This window comes from Thermobia domestica, chromosome 9 (assembly GCF_964235325.1).
Source record: "Thermobia domestica chromosome 9, izTheDome1.hap1.1, whole genome shotgun sequence".
NCBI classification, from domain to species: domain Eukaryota; kingdom Metazoa; phylum Arthropoda; class Insecta; order Zygentoma; family Lepismatidae; genus Thermobia; species Thermobia domestica.
The window spans coordinates 30,810,055-30,829,320 of NC_137462.1; the positions used below are offsets into that span (position 1 = coordinate 30,810,055).

The 19,266-nt window shown below is 35.1% G+C and overlaps 1 protein-coding gene across 1 annotated transcript; it reads right to left on the reverse strand.

Moving 5' to 3' along the window:
* Nucleotides 1-2,847: 2,847 nt before the first annotated feature.
* Nucleotides 2,848-15,736, reverse strand: LOC145660780 (uncharacterized). Its single transcript, XM_081726186.1, has 5 exons — nucleotides 15,664-15,736; nucleotides 10,136-10,362; nucleotides 7,182-7,359; nucleotides 5,870-5,966; nucleotides 2,848-2,974 (listed from the first exon to the last, which is right to left on the reverse strand). The coding sequence occupies exons 1-5, from the start codon at nucleotides 15,734-15,736 to the stop codon at nucleotides 2,911-2,913; spliced, it is 639 nt and encodes a 212-aa protein (XP_081582312.1). The 3' UTR covers nucleotides 2,848-2,910.
* Between the last annotated feature and the right edge of the window lie 3,530 nt (nucleotides 15,737-19,266).

Here is a 19,266-nt window from a genome sequence, read left to right on the forward strand (position 1 = left end):
TTGTGCCACTTTTCAACACTTGGCTTTGCAGTAGCTTTCCAACGAATTAGCATGAAGTCCAAACTTACACCCTGCAGGTAAATACATTTCTCTGGACAGTTTCACTGCTCCAAACTAAGATTGAAAAGTATAGTATTTTTAATTTTATTATTATTGGCACAAAGGAGATCAACCATATTTTAAGATATTTTTGTTTCCATACAGAGAAAAACAATATGTGACAACATTACAGTAAGAACGTATCATGCATTTCTCAGTATGTTGCAGCACTTCAATAATGGTGCACTATACGTACAATCTAGATCCTGAATATGTCCAATCCATATATTACAACAAGGCAATACGTATGCGATACAGGTAAAATCCGTATATTTCATATGGACAATCTATAAGCTACATACATTCAATCCATACATTACATATGGCCAGCCTGTACGCGACATACGTATAATCTATATGCTGCATGCAGACAGTCTGTAAGCTACATATGTGCACTCTGTATGGTGCATACGGATATTCTGTATGCTGTATCAGGACAAGCTGTGTGCGACATAAGGAAAATATGTATAATACACACGTACAATACGTATACCCCAGATAGCAGAAACAGCTTGCCACAAGCATGATATAAGCTTGTCGTGACAAGGATATAAGCTTGTCCCAAGCTTGTTACGACAAGTCTGTAAGCGTATATCAAGGCTGATTCAAGCGACGAAGTTGACAGGCGACAAGCATATTGTAGGCTTGTACTGCAAGATTGTTTCAAGCTTGTCAGTTCAAGGTTATTGCAAACTTGTTACATAAAGCATGCTATAGGCTGGTTACCTCAAGTTTATTTCAAACTTGGTACGTAATGCTTGCTCCAGGCTTGTTACCTCAAGTCTATTTCAAACTTGGGACATAATGCTTGCTACAGGCTTGTTACCTCAAGTCCATTTCAAACTTGGTACATAATGCTTGCTACAGGCTTGTCACCTCAAGTCTATTTCAAACTTGGTACATAATGCTTGCTACAGGCTTGTTACCTCAAGTCTATTTCAAACTTGGGACATAATGCTTGCTACAGGCTTGTTACCTCAAGTCTATTTCAAACTTGGGACATAATGCTTGCTACAGGCTTGTTACCTCAAGTCTATTTCAAACTTGGTACATAATGCTTGCTACAGGCTTGTTACCTCTAGTCTATTTCAAACTTGGGACATAATGCTTGCTACAGGCTTGTTACCTCAAGTCTATTTCAAACTTGGTACATAATGCTTGCTACAGGCTTGTCACCTCAAGCTTATTTCAAGCTGTTCACTTCAAGTTTAGCACATGCTTAGTATGTCTCGTTTATTGCAAGCTTCTCAGAAAGCTTGATACAAATTTATTTCTGCACGTGAGAAAATGATTCATTTGCTTGGCGACATGTTTGATGTGTAGGTTAGTATAATGTTCAATGTGTAAGTTACATAAATGATGGTGTGTATTCTTTTGCCACCTGAGGGTGTTTGGATATTGCCATCACTTTATTGGCATTCTTTTAAATATATATAGGGGAAACCATACCATACTTACTATTAATAGTAAACATAGTAGTAGGCTATGGTTTCTGCAATATTTTTAAAAGAATGCCAATGAAGTGGTGGCAATATCCAAACACCCTCAGATGGCAAAAGAACACACACCATCATTTATGTAACTTACACACTGAACATTATACTAACCTTCACATCAAACATTATACATGACGCCAACCAGATGAATCATTTTCTCACGTGCAGAAATAAATCTGTATCAAGATTGACACTACTGGACCTCACTTCAAACCTTATACAAAATGAAATCAAGCTCATATAGACAACAATTCTGCAAAAATAAACGTAAAGGTGGAGACGAAAGAACTGTTAAAAATACATAAGCAATGTTCTGAAAAAGAATAGTTGTGTTCGGTCAAAATGAAAGCAAAATATGTATACTTTCACAATCTGTATTATGCGTCTTTCCTTCGTCCATTATGCGTCTTTGCAGCACGAGGTTTATTTCTGTTGAGTAACATTATTGAGATATCATGTTAAATTATAAATCCATGTCTCACACAACATTGGTGTTGAATATGTACCCCATACTCCAGTCTATTGAGATTAGTATCTTATCTCAATATAGAAAGGAACACTTTTCCTGAGTTCCTTGGTGAATATACTATGCGACCTGGCAGATCAGCATCCAATTAGTTTACCATTAACCACAGTTTGATGTTGAAGTTGAGCGTCCCGTTTCAGCACGAAGCTTTATATGAGACACTGACCTGTAGAATCCGCAGTAATGCGTTCAGTGTTTGTAAGGTCTTTCACTGAGAATCAACCACGACCCTAGACACAGCAAAGACGTACACCACTAGACAAACGTCAAGGGCTAAGCAAACTTTTAAATTATCAGATTTCAGGAAAGAAATATAAATTAAATCCTAGAACCACTGCTACACAGGGTGCGAAATACTGAGGATGGCCATTCCCACACTTCAAAATTTTGGAAGAAAATTCATCCTCAATAATTTACTGGCGAGATATGGTGACACTGGCACTGTCAGAAGTATACAAACTATTTACAGTAAATCTGTGCAGTTAGTGGACAACCTAGTGGTTAAGCATTATCCCTAATCTTACATAGTTCAATAATTTTGGATGTTCAATATATGAAATCTTCATTTCAAAACTTTCCAGTGCATTTTTTTTTACTTATTTATCTACTGCTCTCTCTCCCCGATCATAACTGTTATTATTTCGCATCCTGCTGCTACATAATTGAAATAAATTATCCCTACATTCTACGCAATAACTGATATAAGGTTTCATGAAAACAATCAGCTTGTATTACAATGTTATTTATTGAACTTATTTACATTTTTTGTATTATTTCTAACTTATTTCCTTAATTGGGTTCCTCAACTTCAACGGTGTGACCTTCCACTACAGGTTTTGAATTTCTTCGTTCTCTGCAAAATAACGATCATAAATACGTACTGAAAAACATGTAATTGATTGCACAGTTAAAAGAAAACACTCATATTGTTTACCTTATAAATACGCTTTCATTAAAATACATTATTATTCTTTGAAGTAAGTGCCACACAAGGCAACAGAGTCTGGCACTCGTTTCTCAGATCTGGTGATCCATGGCTTGGAAGCACTCCAAATATGATCTCTATAGCATTACGGTAGAATTTTTATAGTGAATTAATATTCCCTAATCGAGCTCACCTATTCAGATGTTAGATTTGCAGTGTGACACTTCTTATTCAAAGTGTCTTGACTGTCAAATAAAATATAATTCATCTTCCCATACTGAAAATTAATAAAGTAATTTAAAACACTACTATACACAAACATTACGCAAACACTATTTCGGTTCAGCGGAATCCCTTATATTCTACATTTTACGTTTTACAGCCTTATTCGATTAAATTTTGACGATCACTCATAAGAAACACTTGAAAGGAAAGAATCGCGTTTGTTACAATTACAACATACTCTCCCATAGTCTGATATTTAGTCGTCTCGGGATCGCACGGATATGTCTGGGTCAAACAGGGTCAGGGATCTGACTACTTCGTGATCACGAGTCACGAAGTATGTGACCCGTTTCATCACTGGTACCACTGCATGGTATTTATTCACTTTACCTATTTCAATGTTCTAGTGCCAGTAAATTTTCAGTAGAAGTTTTTTCCTAGCTGAAAACGTGCATTGTTCTGTGAGAGCATCAATTGAGATAAATCCAGAAAATGTCATATTGACTCACTCGGTACTGTTGTATAAGTACGGCGTTACGAAAAACAAACGAAGTGACCACTGATATAAGAAATCACTGAGGGATGGAAGAACAAATATTTACTTATTTCTTTAATTTTCTCTCCATGCCTTGTATGAAATGCAATCTGATCTCACGATTCACAGGAAAGATAGGCCATAAGCGTGTGAACCTATATACCTTGTATTCTTCACGGAGCAACACAAATGATAGATGATGACCTATAAGGCGTTATCCTGCGTAATGTAGAACAGAACGAATGGGAAAGTGTAGTTCGCAATTTACAGGAAAAGCGTAAGAATTTACTAAAATAGGTACCGTGTACACGGACAACTTCGTACCATTTTGCAACGAGTTTGGAACATACTTTAGAGGTTCAATGAAATGTTTCTCTTTAAAAATATTAACAAAAAAGTTACTGGTGACTAAAACGTAAGGAGGTGTTGAGCAACAATTCTCTGGATTTATTTGTGACAGTAAAATAAACGGATTTCAATCCTGAGCCTTACAGCGGAGGAATACATCTTTGCAACGTTTCATTCTTTCAAAACACAAGAATCACTGATAGGAAGACATGCATATTGCCTTCATCATACATATCAAATGAAGAAGGGATGACTCATTACCGTAACTGTAACACTAAGTTTATTTGACTCATATTCATGGAACGTCGTGTCGGAATCATTAGCGTCGTTTCACAATTCATTATAGAGAAGTAATAAATACTCCTGCAACCTATCGACCTAGTTCTTTATATCCCATCTTTGAAAGCAGAAACATTTGTCAGTGTACATGGCACAAGGCAGGAAAATCACTTCATTTACTTCAATCCAGTCAAATTCTGAATGCATTTTAAGACCTATGTCTCCCTATTTATTTTCCTGGTAATTTGTTGTTGAGTGTTTAGGCATACTCATACTTTGGCGTGCTTCATCCTATTGAAATCTTTTTGTCTTTGGGGAAAAAACTACTCTTACTTTTTTTTAAAATTTATTTTTATTACTGCCACTGCTGAATGAAGTCTTTATCTTGTGGATAAAACATTAACCTTTGTTTCTTGTTCAATTTTGGTGTTGACTACTTCTTTTTCATACTGAATGAAGTCTTATCTTCCGGGAAACTCGGGAATGTCTTTGTAAGAGAGAAATGTGCATTTACTATTATTTTGTCTTTTAACAAAATTTTCTAACTGCTGAAGTCTTTATCTTCTAGGAAAAAAAACTGTTTCTTGATTAGTTTTAATGTTATTTTACTTCTTTTCTATCTCCTGAATGAAACCTTATCTTTTGAGAAGGAAAAAAAAACTACAATACCATTCTGTATCTTAATTAATTATAGTGCTTTATTGCTTGTTTCTATACTAAACGAAATAATCTTATCGTCTGAAAGATTCTGCAATTGCATATTTCTCTATTACAATGGCATTGCAGAGTTTTCCAGAATGTAAGATGGTTTCATTTAGTATAGAAAAGAAATAATTAACTCTAATCAATCAAGAAAGAGGGTGGTATTGTAGTTTTTCTCTCAAGAGATGAGTTCGTTCAGTAGATAGAAAAGATGTAAAATAACACTAAAATTAGTCAAGACAAAAAGAGGTTAGTTGCTTTCTGTTTTTCATGCAGCAGGTAGGAAATGTTTTTAGAAGGCAAACATGCAGAAAGTGCCTATCTCTCTATTACTGTGACATCGCAGTTTTCAAAAAATGAAATTTTCTTCAGTATAGAAAAGAAGTAATCAACACCAAAATTAATCAAGGAATAAACGTTAGTCTTAAAAAAAATCATCAGCAGATAGGAGTAATCAAAAAATAAAATTAAACTAACAGAGGTACTTTCTTCCAGAAGACAAGAAAATAAAAATGTAAACAGTAATGAATCTCGATTTTAGTTAAAATTTCCACCCTCCGAGGAAAGTAACAGGCAAGTTGCTAAATTATAAGGGATAATAAAATAATAAGTACATACAAGGTAAACATTTTATCTCATTTCACTAAGTTGCAGATCCTTAGCTTATTTAGTGATGATAAGAACTTTCCTCTCTCTCTCGTGATTGTAAGGAAAATAGGTAAAACTATACTTACCTACGCAGTAGTCTAGGCTTCGCCTGCTGCAGCCAAAGACCCAATACTTCCTTCACCGTTTCTTCTGTTGCGTCGGTGTACATCTTACGAACAGCAGCTGAAAAGAAAGATAGAATTTCAAGCAAATACTAGCGATTTTTATTCTTAAAAAAAAAAGTCATTTGAAATAAATTTCCCTTTTAAATAGCTTTACGGAATTATGGTATGGTTTGTAAACGTGGATACCTAGAGCTGAAACTAATTCCTATATTATTTTTCAAGTCACCTAAGCTAGGCCCCTATTTTGTGATTTTTATGTAAGGATACTATAGAAAGTTATCTTTCACTACACTTTTGGTATATTATATAATGGAAAAGTTACATTTTTCTATACAAGTGTAACAAGACTTTCTTCCGTTAGTGGTGATATGGTTTTGAGTCAACGTTTCAAGTCACCTTAAATAATACTACAAAAAACCATTAGGTTTTGGCTAACTTCGTTGTCACGAAAAATTGAAAGACCAAGACGACATAAAGACGACTATTCGCCGTCTTGAAAGCCTGCAACTTTTCTCTTTTTATACTGGAATTATGGTAACTTCGAAAGCTATATTCTTCTAGTGTTTTATCTGCGTTCTAGTGTTAGACAAAGAGCTCTGAAATTTTGCACCTTTAAAATATCGACAGGGGACACAGTTTGGCATACTATGTAATACTACCAGACTAACAGTGTTGCCAACCCAACAAAGTTATATTCTTTCAAAGTTACATTCGTGTGGTGGACAGTATCAAATTTACAGGTATACACGAAAAGTCTGGTGCAAAATTATACTTCACATAGTGATTCCTACACTGTACTTCAATTTAAATTCGTTGACACTATTGACTTTATTTAGCCCTGGAATCATTCCTACCTTGGAATTTTATTTGGTTTTAGGTTTTCCGTACACCTTACAAATTGTTTTTGAATGCTTTTTCAAGCAAAGATTTGTTTAAATGGGTACTTTGCCAGTAAAGCTTTGTTTACAACATAGAGTGTTGGATTAGTTATTGAATTTCCTATATATTCTACACAGATTTTATATTCACCCAGTAAGGGTGAACACATTTACATATTATACTACTTGACAGTAAAAGCATCCTAAAATACTCAAAGCATACTTTATTCATGAAGAATTACTTCTGATTGCTTGGGACATACTAATATGAGAACACACGTCCAGTACGAGAGAAGTAAGACTTAGTAATTAGCAAACTGGAATTTTGTATGGTTACTAGCATAAATAAATAAATGAAGTTAAATATTTCAGTACAACTTTTCAAATCAACTTACTGTGGATCTTTTTGCACATTTGGGTGGACCCAAAGGTGTGCTTTTTTTGCTTCATGATCCTTGGTTTCCTGCCAGAGTAGGAGAATTCCATTGCGAGCTTGTCGCACAAAGTTCTTCTTATTGCATTGTGAGCGAAACCTTTTAAATCCTTACCACCAATTGACAGAAATACTTTTACCTGAAAAAAAAAGGAAATTATTTAGATCTAATGCATGCTGAAATCGAAAAGAAAAACAATATATATAAGGGTCCGTATTGTTATGTTTTTCTACCAGTGGAAAAAAAAATAACGAAGCATGAATGAAACTAGATTAATTTTTAAATACCGTAATGTGAAGTGTAAAAAAAAAAAGGGCGTGGAGTTCTGAGTTTCATGGAAGGCCGTATCAAATGGGCTACGTGACTAACAAAAACTGTTTGACTGGGATTTATTTGGTAACTTTCAGCTTTATATCGGAATTGCGGTTATTTAAAAGGACCATTGTCCGTTTGAATTAGAAAAAATACTATATATATATATATATATATATATATATATATATATATATATATATATATGTGTGTGTGTGTGTGTGTGTGTGTGTGGGTGGGTGTGTGTGTGTGGGTGTGTATGTATATGGAAATTACATACACTTCCAAAAGTAACAAGAAACAGTGGGTTAATCAGTGCTGCCAACAAGTAGTGTCAGAAAATAGCTAAATGACGCACAGAAACTAGCTAAAAATGGTTCAACTTACCTTAAATTATAGGCAACAGAATTTAGGAACAAAGAAAGTAAAAATTTGGTACTTTTTGTCTACTAGTTTACAAAGATGTTCTAATATTATTTATCTTTTGATATCCTCAAATCAAACAGTTTCACAATATAATTTGTTCCTTCATTGACTAGAAGTAATAAAATCTCTTTAATTATTTTCAACTTCAAATGCTGGGTATGTCTTGATAACACTATTGATCTATCACAAAAATATATACATACACATGCACGCATCTTAAGAAGAAAAACCCAACCCAAACTAAAAATACACTAGAAACTAATCAAACAACTGACTATGGAGAAACCAGATTCAGGAATCCCAATTTACCGTGACGGATAGGTGAGACTGATAAAAGATATCTATCTACTGTGACAATGTAAGTGCTGTTGTAAACAGAAGAATTAGAAAAATACCAAGATAAACTACTTTTTTTTAAGGTTTTTACATATGTTCTAAAAAAAATTGACTGCAAAAGATTTAATTGCCGCCTAAATGACTATATTAGCAAGTATGAATGGCAAGTTGACCAAAATTCAGCGGCGGCTGGTACTATATGTTGCATGGTTGTGCAACCGGATATTTTTTAATACTAAAACTATTTTTAAGTATTAATGTAGTGTATCAGTAAAAAATAAACCTCTGCTCTTGAGCGCAAAAACAGTATTGATGCATTTCTGAAAAAAGTAAATTAAAAAACGGAAAGAAAGAGAGAGATTTACATTTCCGGTGGCAGCGAACGTTGCCACTGGAAGCAGTAATATCGAGCATATGGCAGCAAGCTCCTATCTGTTAACATGGGGAAGTGGATTTATTCTTGCATCGCTCCTATCTTCCCGTATAGCTTTCTTGCGGTTGCCTTTCTTCCGCAACTGGTCAGCTTCTGTAATAGTTACAAATTCCTCCGCTTAGCAGCGCTTGACTCAATTCATAGGGTGAGGGAGATACAGACGCTTGGAAAAAAGAAGTTATTCACAAAACAAACTCGCAAAGAACAAATACAAGTCTGGTGGTAGCAGGGACGAATCCAAGCTGAAAGTTTGGGGGGCGGTCGTTCGAAGTCAATAATTTTATTTAACATTTATAATACAAAAGTGAAAATTCTTGGGATAAGATTTATTTTTTAAAAAACCCTATTCTGGGGGGGGGGGATCGATCGAGTCTCGAAGAAGAAAATGTCTTACTACTGGTCTAATTCCTAGCTCTGTGTCTTTCGTGCACATGATTCTGTGTTCGATTTCCGGCGGAGAGCATAAATTAATATCAAATCATTCACTTCCAATACTCATCTGTCTTCTTTAGCCTAATTTGCTGGAATGTTAAACTATTTTTTTTTTTCATTTTCGAAGGAAAACATCTTAGATTTCATGCTTCTTTACAGACAAAAATACGTGGTTTCTGAAAATTGACTTTTTGTACCGTATATTTATACAAAGAAATGCTAACAAAATGCATATTGTCGGAGGAGAAAGGTGTTTCTGGACCCTAAAGAAAATAAAGCGGAAAATATTTGCGGTAGCGATGCTTTCTATTCAGAGAAACTTGGCGAGCAGCATCTCAGATTTCAATAAAGTCATAGAAAATTTGAAGCCCAAAAGATCGAAGAAAGACCTTCCATTCTAAAATAATGCATAATTATATAATTAAATAATTTTGTTTAACTGCGTGCATGCAATTTTCTTGCTTTTTTTTCTTCTTTTCGGATTAACGCCATCATTCATGGCTTACAGCACATACTATATATTCGATTTATCTCGTGTTCAATAACATGAGTGTAGAGGTTTTGTATATAAATAGTGTATAAACGTACATTGATAGTGGTTGTTTGAAAAAAAGGAAATAGCTTATATATTAAATCAATATTAGAGAAACAATTTAATGAATAATATATAAATAGAGCTTAAAAGACTTTCCTCTTCATATTTCCTGAATATTTTTGGAGGGGAGGGGAACACTTGCGCGTACCTACATACCTTTGATATTGCAACATTGCAACCGGTGCTTGTACAGACTACGATCCGCTACTGCCAAAATTATAGTCCATAGCTAATACACATGATAATGGCTAAATTGGCGAAAATGGAGTTGATGCTAACATTTAGTCAAAAAAGAGATGTTCCAAAAAGACGTAAATTAAAAGATATAACAAAGATTTGAAACCTGCTTCATAACTTGTACAGTTTTGATAGGACACTTACATATTTCTTTCCGAAGTTAGGATCTTCAAGCTTTCTCTCAAATGTTTGAAAATCATCCAACGTTCGCAGAGGCAGAAGGCCAAGAAGTTCGGATTCTTCGTTTATGGACTCTGCTTTCACACTCACATCATTACTTAGAAGTGTGTCGACTTTCTTCTCGACGGAAGATACTCTTTCACTAAGGTCAGCTAAAGTAGATTGCATTTGGCCAAATACCATTCTGATATCTGCAATAAATTTTAGGAAATATTGTTTTGAAGGTGTTAATATAACTAGAAAATATACTATTTCACAAATCATTGAAACAATAAAATGTACATTCATGTCCAAAATGATTGTCGCATATCTATAACTGTCTTCTTGTAAGAATATAATTTGATAATGATTATACAGGATACTTTTAATACCGATACTATGTGTATAATCGAGAAATGTATATTTGTAGAAAATTTTGTAGGGAAAGGATTATAAGCACGTAAATTAGAATGAGTAAAACAAATGGACAAGAAAGTTTTATTTTCGTTTTATTATTCTTATTTACTGCTCTTTTGACATGAAATTTGCCACATACATGTCTTTGCCGATTATGCACATACCAACATTATAAGAAATACAGGGCGAATTCGTTATCAAATTTTATTCGTAAAACAACATATTTATAGACATGCGACAATAATTTTGGACATGAGTGTACGTTTGTGGTGGACAAACACTGTGTGCGTGGGTTTTCTCAGGGTTCTATCGTTCCCCTCCACTTTCTTCACTCCATCATTTAATTCACTCTCATTATCACCGTCTCCTTTAGGCTGCCCCGCATAACCGTGGGACAAAACTCAAAGATTTTATTTTAATAGGATTTCGATGTTCATTTAATTAGAAATCTTGGGGGGGGGGAAAGTGGGGAACAATTAGGAAGACGTGTGTAGAAGACCACTACGTTGAAGAATTATGACCAGGTCATTAGAGTATGACGTCATTCATCAGCACTGCGGAAGGAAAGGGTTGATTGCTCAGAGGTAGAACGTAGCCTTTTGGTGCGACGGATCTTTGGTTCAATCTCCGGCCTCATGAGTTTATGATGGACAATATCATATTCGTGAGGGTTTTCCCGTTCTCATGCCACTAATTCCTTCATAATCATTCACTATCATTAGTCATCCGTGTATCTTAACATTAACCTTAGGAAGACTAAACTATAATTGGTCACGTGAAAGACTAAGGGGGGCAATTTTGCTCGCGGTTGTAAATTCCAATTTTAACCCTACTAATGTATTTTAAAGTTATTTAATGGCTGCTACTAATAAATGTGAGTTGTAAAATTATTTTAAGGCTTGTGAAATTTTATTTTAATAGGAAATATTACAAATATAAGTCCCAGTACAGACTACTACCGCATTTGGTTAGCAGACATGAAGTAGCTTTAAATACATTAGCCTGTGTAGACAAGTTACTATACTAAACCTGAGAGTATTAAGTTTGCTCAATGTATAAAAGTAGATTATGTTAATTTAGTCATCCATTCAAAGAATAGATAAGTTTACAATGATCCTTTTAAAGTAAAACTGTACTTCTCTTAACACTTCTAAGTTGCTAAAAAAAAGATGTATTTAGTCACCTGCGCTATTAAAAAAAAAAAAAACTACCACAATTATGTGCTTTCTAATAAAACTAAATTTAAGTTTAGATTACAGAAGAAAATACAAAAAATTTCAAACGTTGTAAAATTCATTTGTTCGGGCAAAGAGAAAAAGAAAGTGCGGGTAAATTTGACCAAACCTTCGTCTTTCTATGGTTAAGGACATAACAGCGGGGTTATGAAGAACAGGACCTACAGCTTAAAGTGAGATCCGAACCACTACTCAGTTTGCACTCGAGAGATATTGTTCTTCATTTGAACTTGAAACCAGAATCCCTTGATAACAAAGGTGATAAATCCACAGACTCATCATCCACGGAGGTCAACTGATAGAAATACGTTGCAGTGATCTTGCATACTTGTGAATATTTTAGGAGCCACTTAAGAACCAAAAGGGAAAGAACTGCAAAGTGGAATCACTCTACAGTTATACACATTAAATCAATGGACAATTTTAAAAGACTACATAGTACAGAAGATCTAATTTAGTCAAAGTCAGAAATATAGGCTTAATTTAATTTGCTAATCAATACCAGAAGTGACTAATAGTTCTGAACCATTCATACTATCTTTCTAAATAAAACCTTTATTATTATTATTATTATTATTATTATTAACAAACCAGTCAAACCTAACAGAAATCTCTGTTTCGTCGATCTACTTTCCAATGTTATAAATTTAGACACTTGATCAGCATCTGTGGAAAAGTTTTGTTGACCGTCCGCTAGTGTGACAGACACTAGAGGCAGTTCGGCGGGAACTCCAAACTTGATAAAATAAAATCACAATTAAAGAGACAAGTTAAAAAAGTATTTTTCACGAATCCCACCCCCACTCAACTTGTGGACGATCATGTCTCCGACAAGGAAAATTCAAGCTTAACCAATGCTGAAGGAGTAGACTGCTGAATAATTTATGATGTACTGGTAAATCGTTTGCAGAACTAGTTGACCTATGACCTCTAGTTTGACCGGGTTGAGGCCATTTCTCGAGGTTGCTACCTTGTTCAATCGAATCATTAGCCTCAAATTAAAAAAAGGGGGCGCAACGGTTACTCTATTTTAATCTAAGGTAAACCTATTTAAATAAAAGAAACCTGGTTTAAAGCAAAAATTCCGGTTTAAGTGAAAAAAAGTTTTTTTTTTTTTTAAAAAAAAGAACACGGTTTTTGCCAATCCTGAAAAATAGCATTATTTCTTTATTACATCCGTTCAGATTGCAAATATTTTTCTGAGATTTTAGATTCAGACTTCAGCTGGTAGAAAAAAAAGTAAACAAAACCACTAAACTCAATCAAGAGACAGCAGTTACTGTTTTTAGAGGATAAAAAGATTAAAATGTAAGCAACGAAAAACCTAGTTTTCCTCAAATTTACACCCTCGACTTCTTAACTTACAAACTTCAAACTAATATGCCAACTTATTTTCGCGTAATAATCCATTTTGAGTTATTGTTAATATCTAATAAGTAATTTTTCGAAATTCATCGTTCTTTTACCCTAAACCCAAAAGTCCATACCTCATCGAACCTTTCCTTGCACTTATTGCAAAGCGATGAAATGAGTGATATCATTTAATCTAAGATTGATGAAGTATACCTTAGAATAAGTAATTGTTACCAAATAAAGTCGGACATAAGTATTTATATTCTTCATTTGAACTATTTCAATTCTGCCACCAACCTCCGAATAAATATGGAAGAACATAAGGAACGAAAATAGGCATGATGCATTCTAAAATGAGTGAAATGTCCAGGCTTGCTGTATTTAAATATAATCCGCACCGATTCTTGGGGAAGCCACATAAGTAAAAATTTGTAGTGTATCGGTGAAAGCTAAAACAAGCAAGCTTAGGCAATGTATTAATTCAAAGCAGTTTTCTCCTAGATTGTAGAGATAAAACGTAATTTTCATTACTTTAGCAGACGGCTCTTCAAATTTATATCGATTTTGTTGATTTTTTCACTAGATTTCACTACTTTACAAACGCTTTACGAACCACAGCTGAGCGAGCGGAGGGGATTAGAAGCCCCGTAGGACTCATTTATTCCTTATCTTTTAAGTTACACACGATTGGCATTGCAGCAATTGTAGACGGTCATTTTCCAAAACTTAACATACAAATACTGGCATTTCGTTCCATGCTTGTATTCAACCGCCTTCCGCCCTGGCAAATAGCTCCACCATAATATACTTACTTTCCCATGTATACTAATTTGCACATAGAATTTATTGAGTTTAAAACACTTACATTATCATTTAACTACCTTCACTATTAATATGGGGTTAACTTTAGCAGATGGCTCTACCTAATTAAATAAACAAATTTTAATGTGTTTAGACTTAATAAATCGTATCTGTTATATAGAATCCTACGAAATGGGAAATTAAGTATGTTTTGGTGGATCTAATTGACAAGGCGGTAGGCAGATGAATGCAAGCAAGGAATGAGATGGCAGTAAGTACATATGAAGCTTTGGAAAATTACCGTCTGCAATGGTTGCAATGCCAAACGTGTGTAACTTAAAAAGTAGGAAAAAAACGAGCCGTGCGGGGCTTCTATTCCTCTTCGCTCGCTCAGCTATGCTACGTAAAGTGTTACGTAACGGCATATTTTTGGAACTGGGGGGGAGCAATATTTTGCTTAAATCTTGTACTTTCTTGCTATATATTCTGTACTTTTTTTTGTTTAGGTAGGTTAAGTTAGTTTAGCTTAGGCTGGGTTAAGATACTTGGGCATTACTCGAGCAGACGGTTCTACCAAATGTTCACACATTGCATTTTCCGGTTTCTTTTTGTAGAATATCCACTAAATGAGGAGCTATTGCATAAATCACGAACCAACTTGTGCTAGGTGGCCACAAAAAAAAAGCACGAATGTCATTAACCGAGTCAGGGCAGGAGCGCAGCAGGGGGTCCCGAGCGGAGCGAGGGGCTGCGTCCGTAGAGAGCAGGTATGTCAGCGACGGAGGATATGCACATAAACGAGGAAAGTGAAAAAATACATAAAATGTCCGCAATAATTTTTACATGGTGATTTTACCTGAATTCGTACTTTCTTCCTATATTTTCTGTGTTTTTGATGATTTAGGTTAGGTTTGGTTAGTTATGTTAGTAATTACAGTTACGTAACACCAACTCATTTCTCCTGTAAACACGGTGATTTTACCTGATTTTGGCCCCCAAGTTCCAAAATTATCTATACGTAACAGTATTATCTCAAATCTAGTGAAAAATGACCACAAAATCGATATAAATATGGTAGAGCCATGCTTTAACATGTTATCAAGTATTCCACCTATAAATTTTTAATATGGTAAAGCCTTCTGCTGAAGTTAACCCTCTAATTTTTGTACTGATGTTCAGGGGCGCCCGAAAAATTTTTTCTAGGCAGTTGCCACCCCACTTTTCTGAAACGGCCTATTAATGTATGTAGTTTCAACCAGTGAAATTTGTATATTAACATTGATATACAAATATTCAGATCATGTCTTGCCCCCCCACTTTTAACGTCGAATCGCCGCCACTGTCCATGGATGCTATATTTGCTATATTACGTATACATTTTTGTAAGCCAGAAGGGGGCCCGGGTCCTACCCTGCCCTCCCCTTCGGGCGCCCATGCTGATGTTAATTGTCAAGAGCCATCACTGACATTAAAGAATCCAATGGCTAAAAATTGTATACATTATACGGATGAACACATACTTAAAAAAAAAGAAAAAAAAAGTATAAGCATAAAATTCCATCCATATTTCGAAAGTAATGAAGTAACACTAGTGTATAAAATTATCCTAAAAGCGCAAGCGCGCCAGTTTAAAACAAAAATCGCCTTTTTATTTTGTAACTAAAACTAAATTAGGGCTTACTATTACATTTTATACACAGAGCTTACCTTTGTTTACCTTTTGGAAGAAATCAAGCGCCAAATATCTAACACTACTCACCAATCCTACAGATGGCTCCATTTTCTAAACAATCGACAAACGTCAAGCGTTTTGAATCAAGCTTGAAATAGGCTTAGTAGAAAGTTGATAAATTCAAGCTTCTCTTCAAGTTAAAAACAAGCTAAAATAAACGTTGATTGTCGCTTGTCGTATTCAAGCTTCTTTTCAAGTTAAAAACAAGCTAAAATAAACGTTGATTGTCGCTTGTCGCATCAACTGTACATTGCTAAGCCAAAATCAAGGGAAAGCGACCCTTGATTTAAGCTTACATGCTATCTGGGACTGTATCTAGTCGTACGTACGGGGCACAAGTACAATATAGATGCTGTCTTGGGGTTGAATGCAAGAAACACACGTACAGAGCGTATATTGCATACTTCTTGAAATTATGCTCCGTCCTGATAGTCAGTAAGTGTCGTCATTATTAACCCACATGCTACATACGATCCTGACGTCACAAAGCTAGATGTTACCTCCGTATATACTTGTTACTGCAGATGACGTCACACGAATGACGTCATTGCACTTATGCAGACAGTACGTATAATACATACTTTTTCAGCTATACGTTTGTTGCAGGATGTTATATACGGTTGTACGTTAAGTCCAGAAACTACAGGAATTACGAATGTAACCTACGTTTTTAAGTATGCCACCTACAATTTTTTTTCTCAGTGTAGCCAATCGCTCAAGCACCACTCTGTTACAATAACAGTGGATCTGACCTTTACGATATAAAATAGTAAAGTGTTTGTCAGTGAGGAAATTGAAACAGTTCGAGGTGGGGGGGGGGGGGGATTAGTGTGTGCCTAAAATATACTTGTACTAAGGGAGTATTCTTGCAATTGTTAATTTCTGAACGCATTCCACAAGAAACTTTTATTCGCAGCAAAATACCCCTGTACAATATGAAAAAGGTTATGGTTTCTCAGTTCACAGTATTTTTTCACAAAAGACTTGAAAAATCAGTTGTTCATAGGGTATAAAGTAGGGATGGCCAAAAATTTTCGGATCCGGATATCCCGGATTCAGTGAGATCCGGATCCGGATCTTGCCGGATCCGGACCTAGATCCGGATCTCGGATCTGGGTCCGGATCTCGGATCTGGATCCGGATCTCGGATCTGGATCCGAAACTCGGATCTCGGATCTGGGTCCGGATCTCGGATCTGGATCCGAAAGTCGGATCTCGGATCTGGACCCGAAATTCGGATCTCGGATCTGGTTCCGGATCTCGGATCTGGATCCGAATCTCAGATATTGATTCGTATCCAAACCTACATCTGAAATTGTGATGATAAAATTGAATATCTAAAATTCGTCAAAACTTTTTTCGGATTCACTAATATAGTAGGATGCTGTGCTTTTAAATGTTTCCATAACACGTTTGTGCTACCTTTGTTCTTTATGTTATTTTAACCTTGCAATATTTACTTTCTTATATAAACTTTCTTATTTTCTCATATACAAATGAAATATCTTTTAGATAAGACCCTTCTAATCGCAGGAATACTGGACAAAACAAACTCTTTATTAATAGTAGTTTCTGACTCACTAGAGTCCAACCATCAACAAATCTTTCACTTCGAAGGTACAACAAAAAATATAGACTGGTTGGCGTGGAACAACAGTAGATCTTTAAACATACACACGAGAATTTCAGGAGAGCGATATGGTTGTGTAGTATTATTAGTATTAATAAAAGTGTTCGTTGTACGACTTTATTACCTAACTTATGGCTAGCACTTCTGAGGTCAGGAGTTTGTTGAAGGAGTAAATATAAAAGAGATTTCTGTTATTTCTTCTTCACCCTCCAGGTTTCTTTAATCATAAATTGCAGGACGTAACCAAAACATATCCATGCATCGTATCATTGAAGCGTTTTGTGTTTTGTATATTAAAGTGTTCAAAAATATTTAACATATTCGCATTTGTTCATGTGATCTCAGGTTCAATTCTCGGTGGAACATACATGAGAAAATTGAAAGCTGAAACAATATGAAAATAGTCAGGAAATTAATATTAAAACTTTAGCTATCTATTAGGACTGTAAGGCTATAGTTAAATTAACCCACACGTTTCGTGAAGATATATTAAGTCGTAATTGTTTATTTACTATAAGCTACCCGATACATCCTCAGAGGCCACTTTACACTGTAATAATCAACAGATGAAAACATTGGGAAAGGAATGGAAGGAAGGTCTCCAGAGCCTTAGATCAAGGTACTAACCTAGCATTTGCCCAGTATAACTGAGGAACAACCCTGGAAAATCCTCAGTCAGGATAGCTGGTCTCCAAATTCGAACCCGGTATAATCCAATTGCGAAGCAAGAATCCTAACAAGTAGCCTGAGCTCACTCCGTATTATTATTATTATTTAATTAACGTAATGTTCTAAAATTAGTGCAAATTAAACCCTACTTTCTTTATTGCTGATGATATAGTTAAGCCTACATGAGACATCAGTCTCCCATTAAATAGGCCTTGCTCAAGAAAGAATACCAGAACTGGAATTCAGGAAGCGGGGGTGAAGAAATTAATGAGGATGAGGAAACTATGTGCGATGCAAAAACTGAGAAATTATGACTTCATCACAGATACACCGTATATTCACTTACATACGTCAATTAATATTTCTCTGATACAGGGCACTCTACTTTCTATAGTGGCAGGAAAATTTTTGTAAACGAACACATTAAGCACGTGCATATAGGCGCAATATCCGTGCAAAGAAACATAGGTAAAACTAGAAAAAAAATTAGGGAAAGCGAGGGGAAAGTGATAAAACGCCATTCAGCTTTTTAAACAAAGCTGAAAATAACTTAGAGCTACGAAAGATGCGAGGCGAATTTTATTGAAATGATTGTTTTTCTTTAGTGTTTAGTTGTGATTAGTTGTGCTAACTATGAACATGAATTAAAAAGAAAACAAGTAGCTAGCTCTGAGTTTCGCAAACTGGTTGAAAAGAAAATATTGGATAAAATTTAATAATAAAGAAGGCATTTATGATAATTTAAACAAATTAAATTCTTGGCACGACAGTCCTTTGGTTTCTACCATCGGGCTTACGTTCATTTGAAGCGGGATTTGAATCCAAGACATTTTGTGACAATCGCCTAGAAGCAATTATTATTACATATGTAAATTATGTACAATCAACTCGATATTAAAATTTGAGTTAGCCAGAACACCATTTCTTTTTTTTTTTTCTAAATGAACATCTTTACTTCGCGATTCAACTAGCTTCGATCGCAGGTAACGGAAGGCCAACTTTTCTGGACAATATATCCCGTTTCTTTTTGTCCTCGTGGCCCACACACAGGCTGAGCAATTAACAGTTAAATTCTCGGAGGAACTGCTAAAACATCCTTTTTACATTGCAAACATTCAGAAACCCTTTAGCTTTGTAAGCATGTCATAAACTCACCCTGGAACGTTACAACGAACTTTTTTTTAAAAGAGAACAACGAAAACCGCCACCACAACAAACCAAGTTGCGAATTTTAAAATTTTTTGAAAGAAAAGAAAGATCTTTTTGTTTATAGATAGGT

Excerpts from the sequence above, each read along its gene's own strand:
- LOC145660780 (XM_081726186.1), bottom strand. The coding sequence starts at position 15,736 with ATGGAGCCATCTGTAGGATTGGTGAGTAGTGTTAGATATTTGGCGCTT. Across the intron at positions 10,363-15,663 it reads CTTCCAAAAGGTAAACAAAG|ATATCAGAATGGTATTTGGC; the intron begins GTAAGCTCTGTG and ends AATTTATTGCAG. Across the intron at positions 7,360-10,135 it reads CTAACTTCGGAAAGAAATAT|GTAAAAGTATTTCTGTCAAT; the intron begins GTAAGTGTCCTA and ends TTTTTTTTTCAG.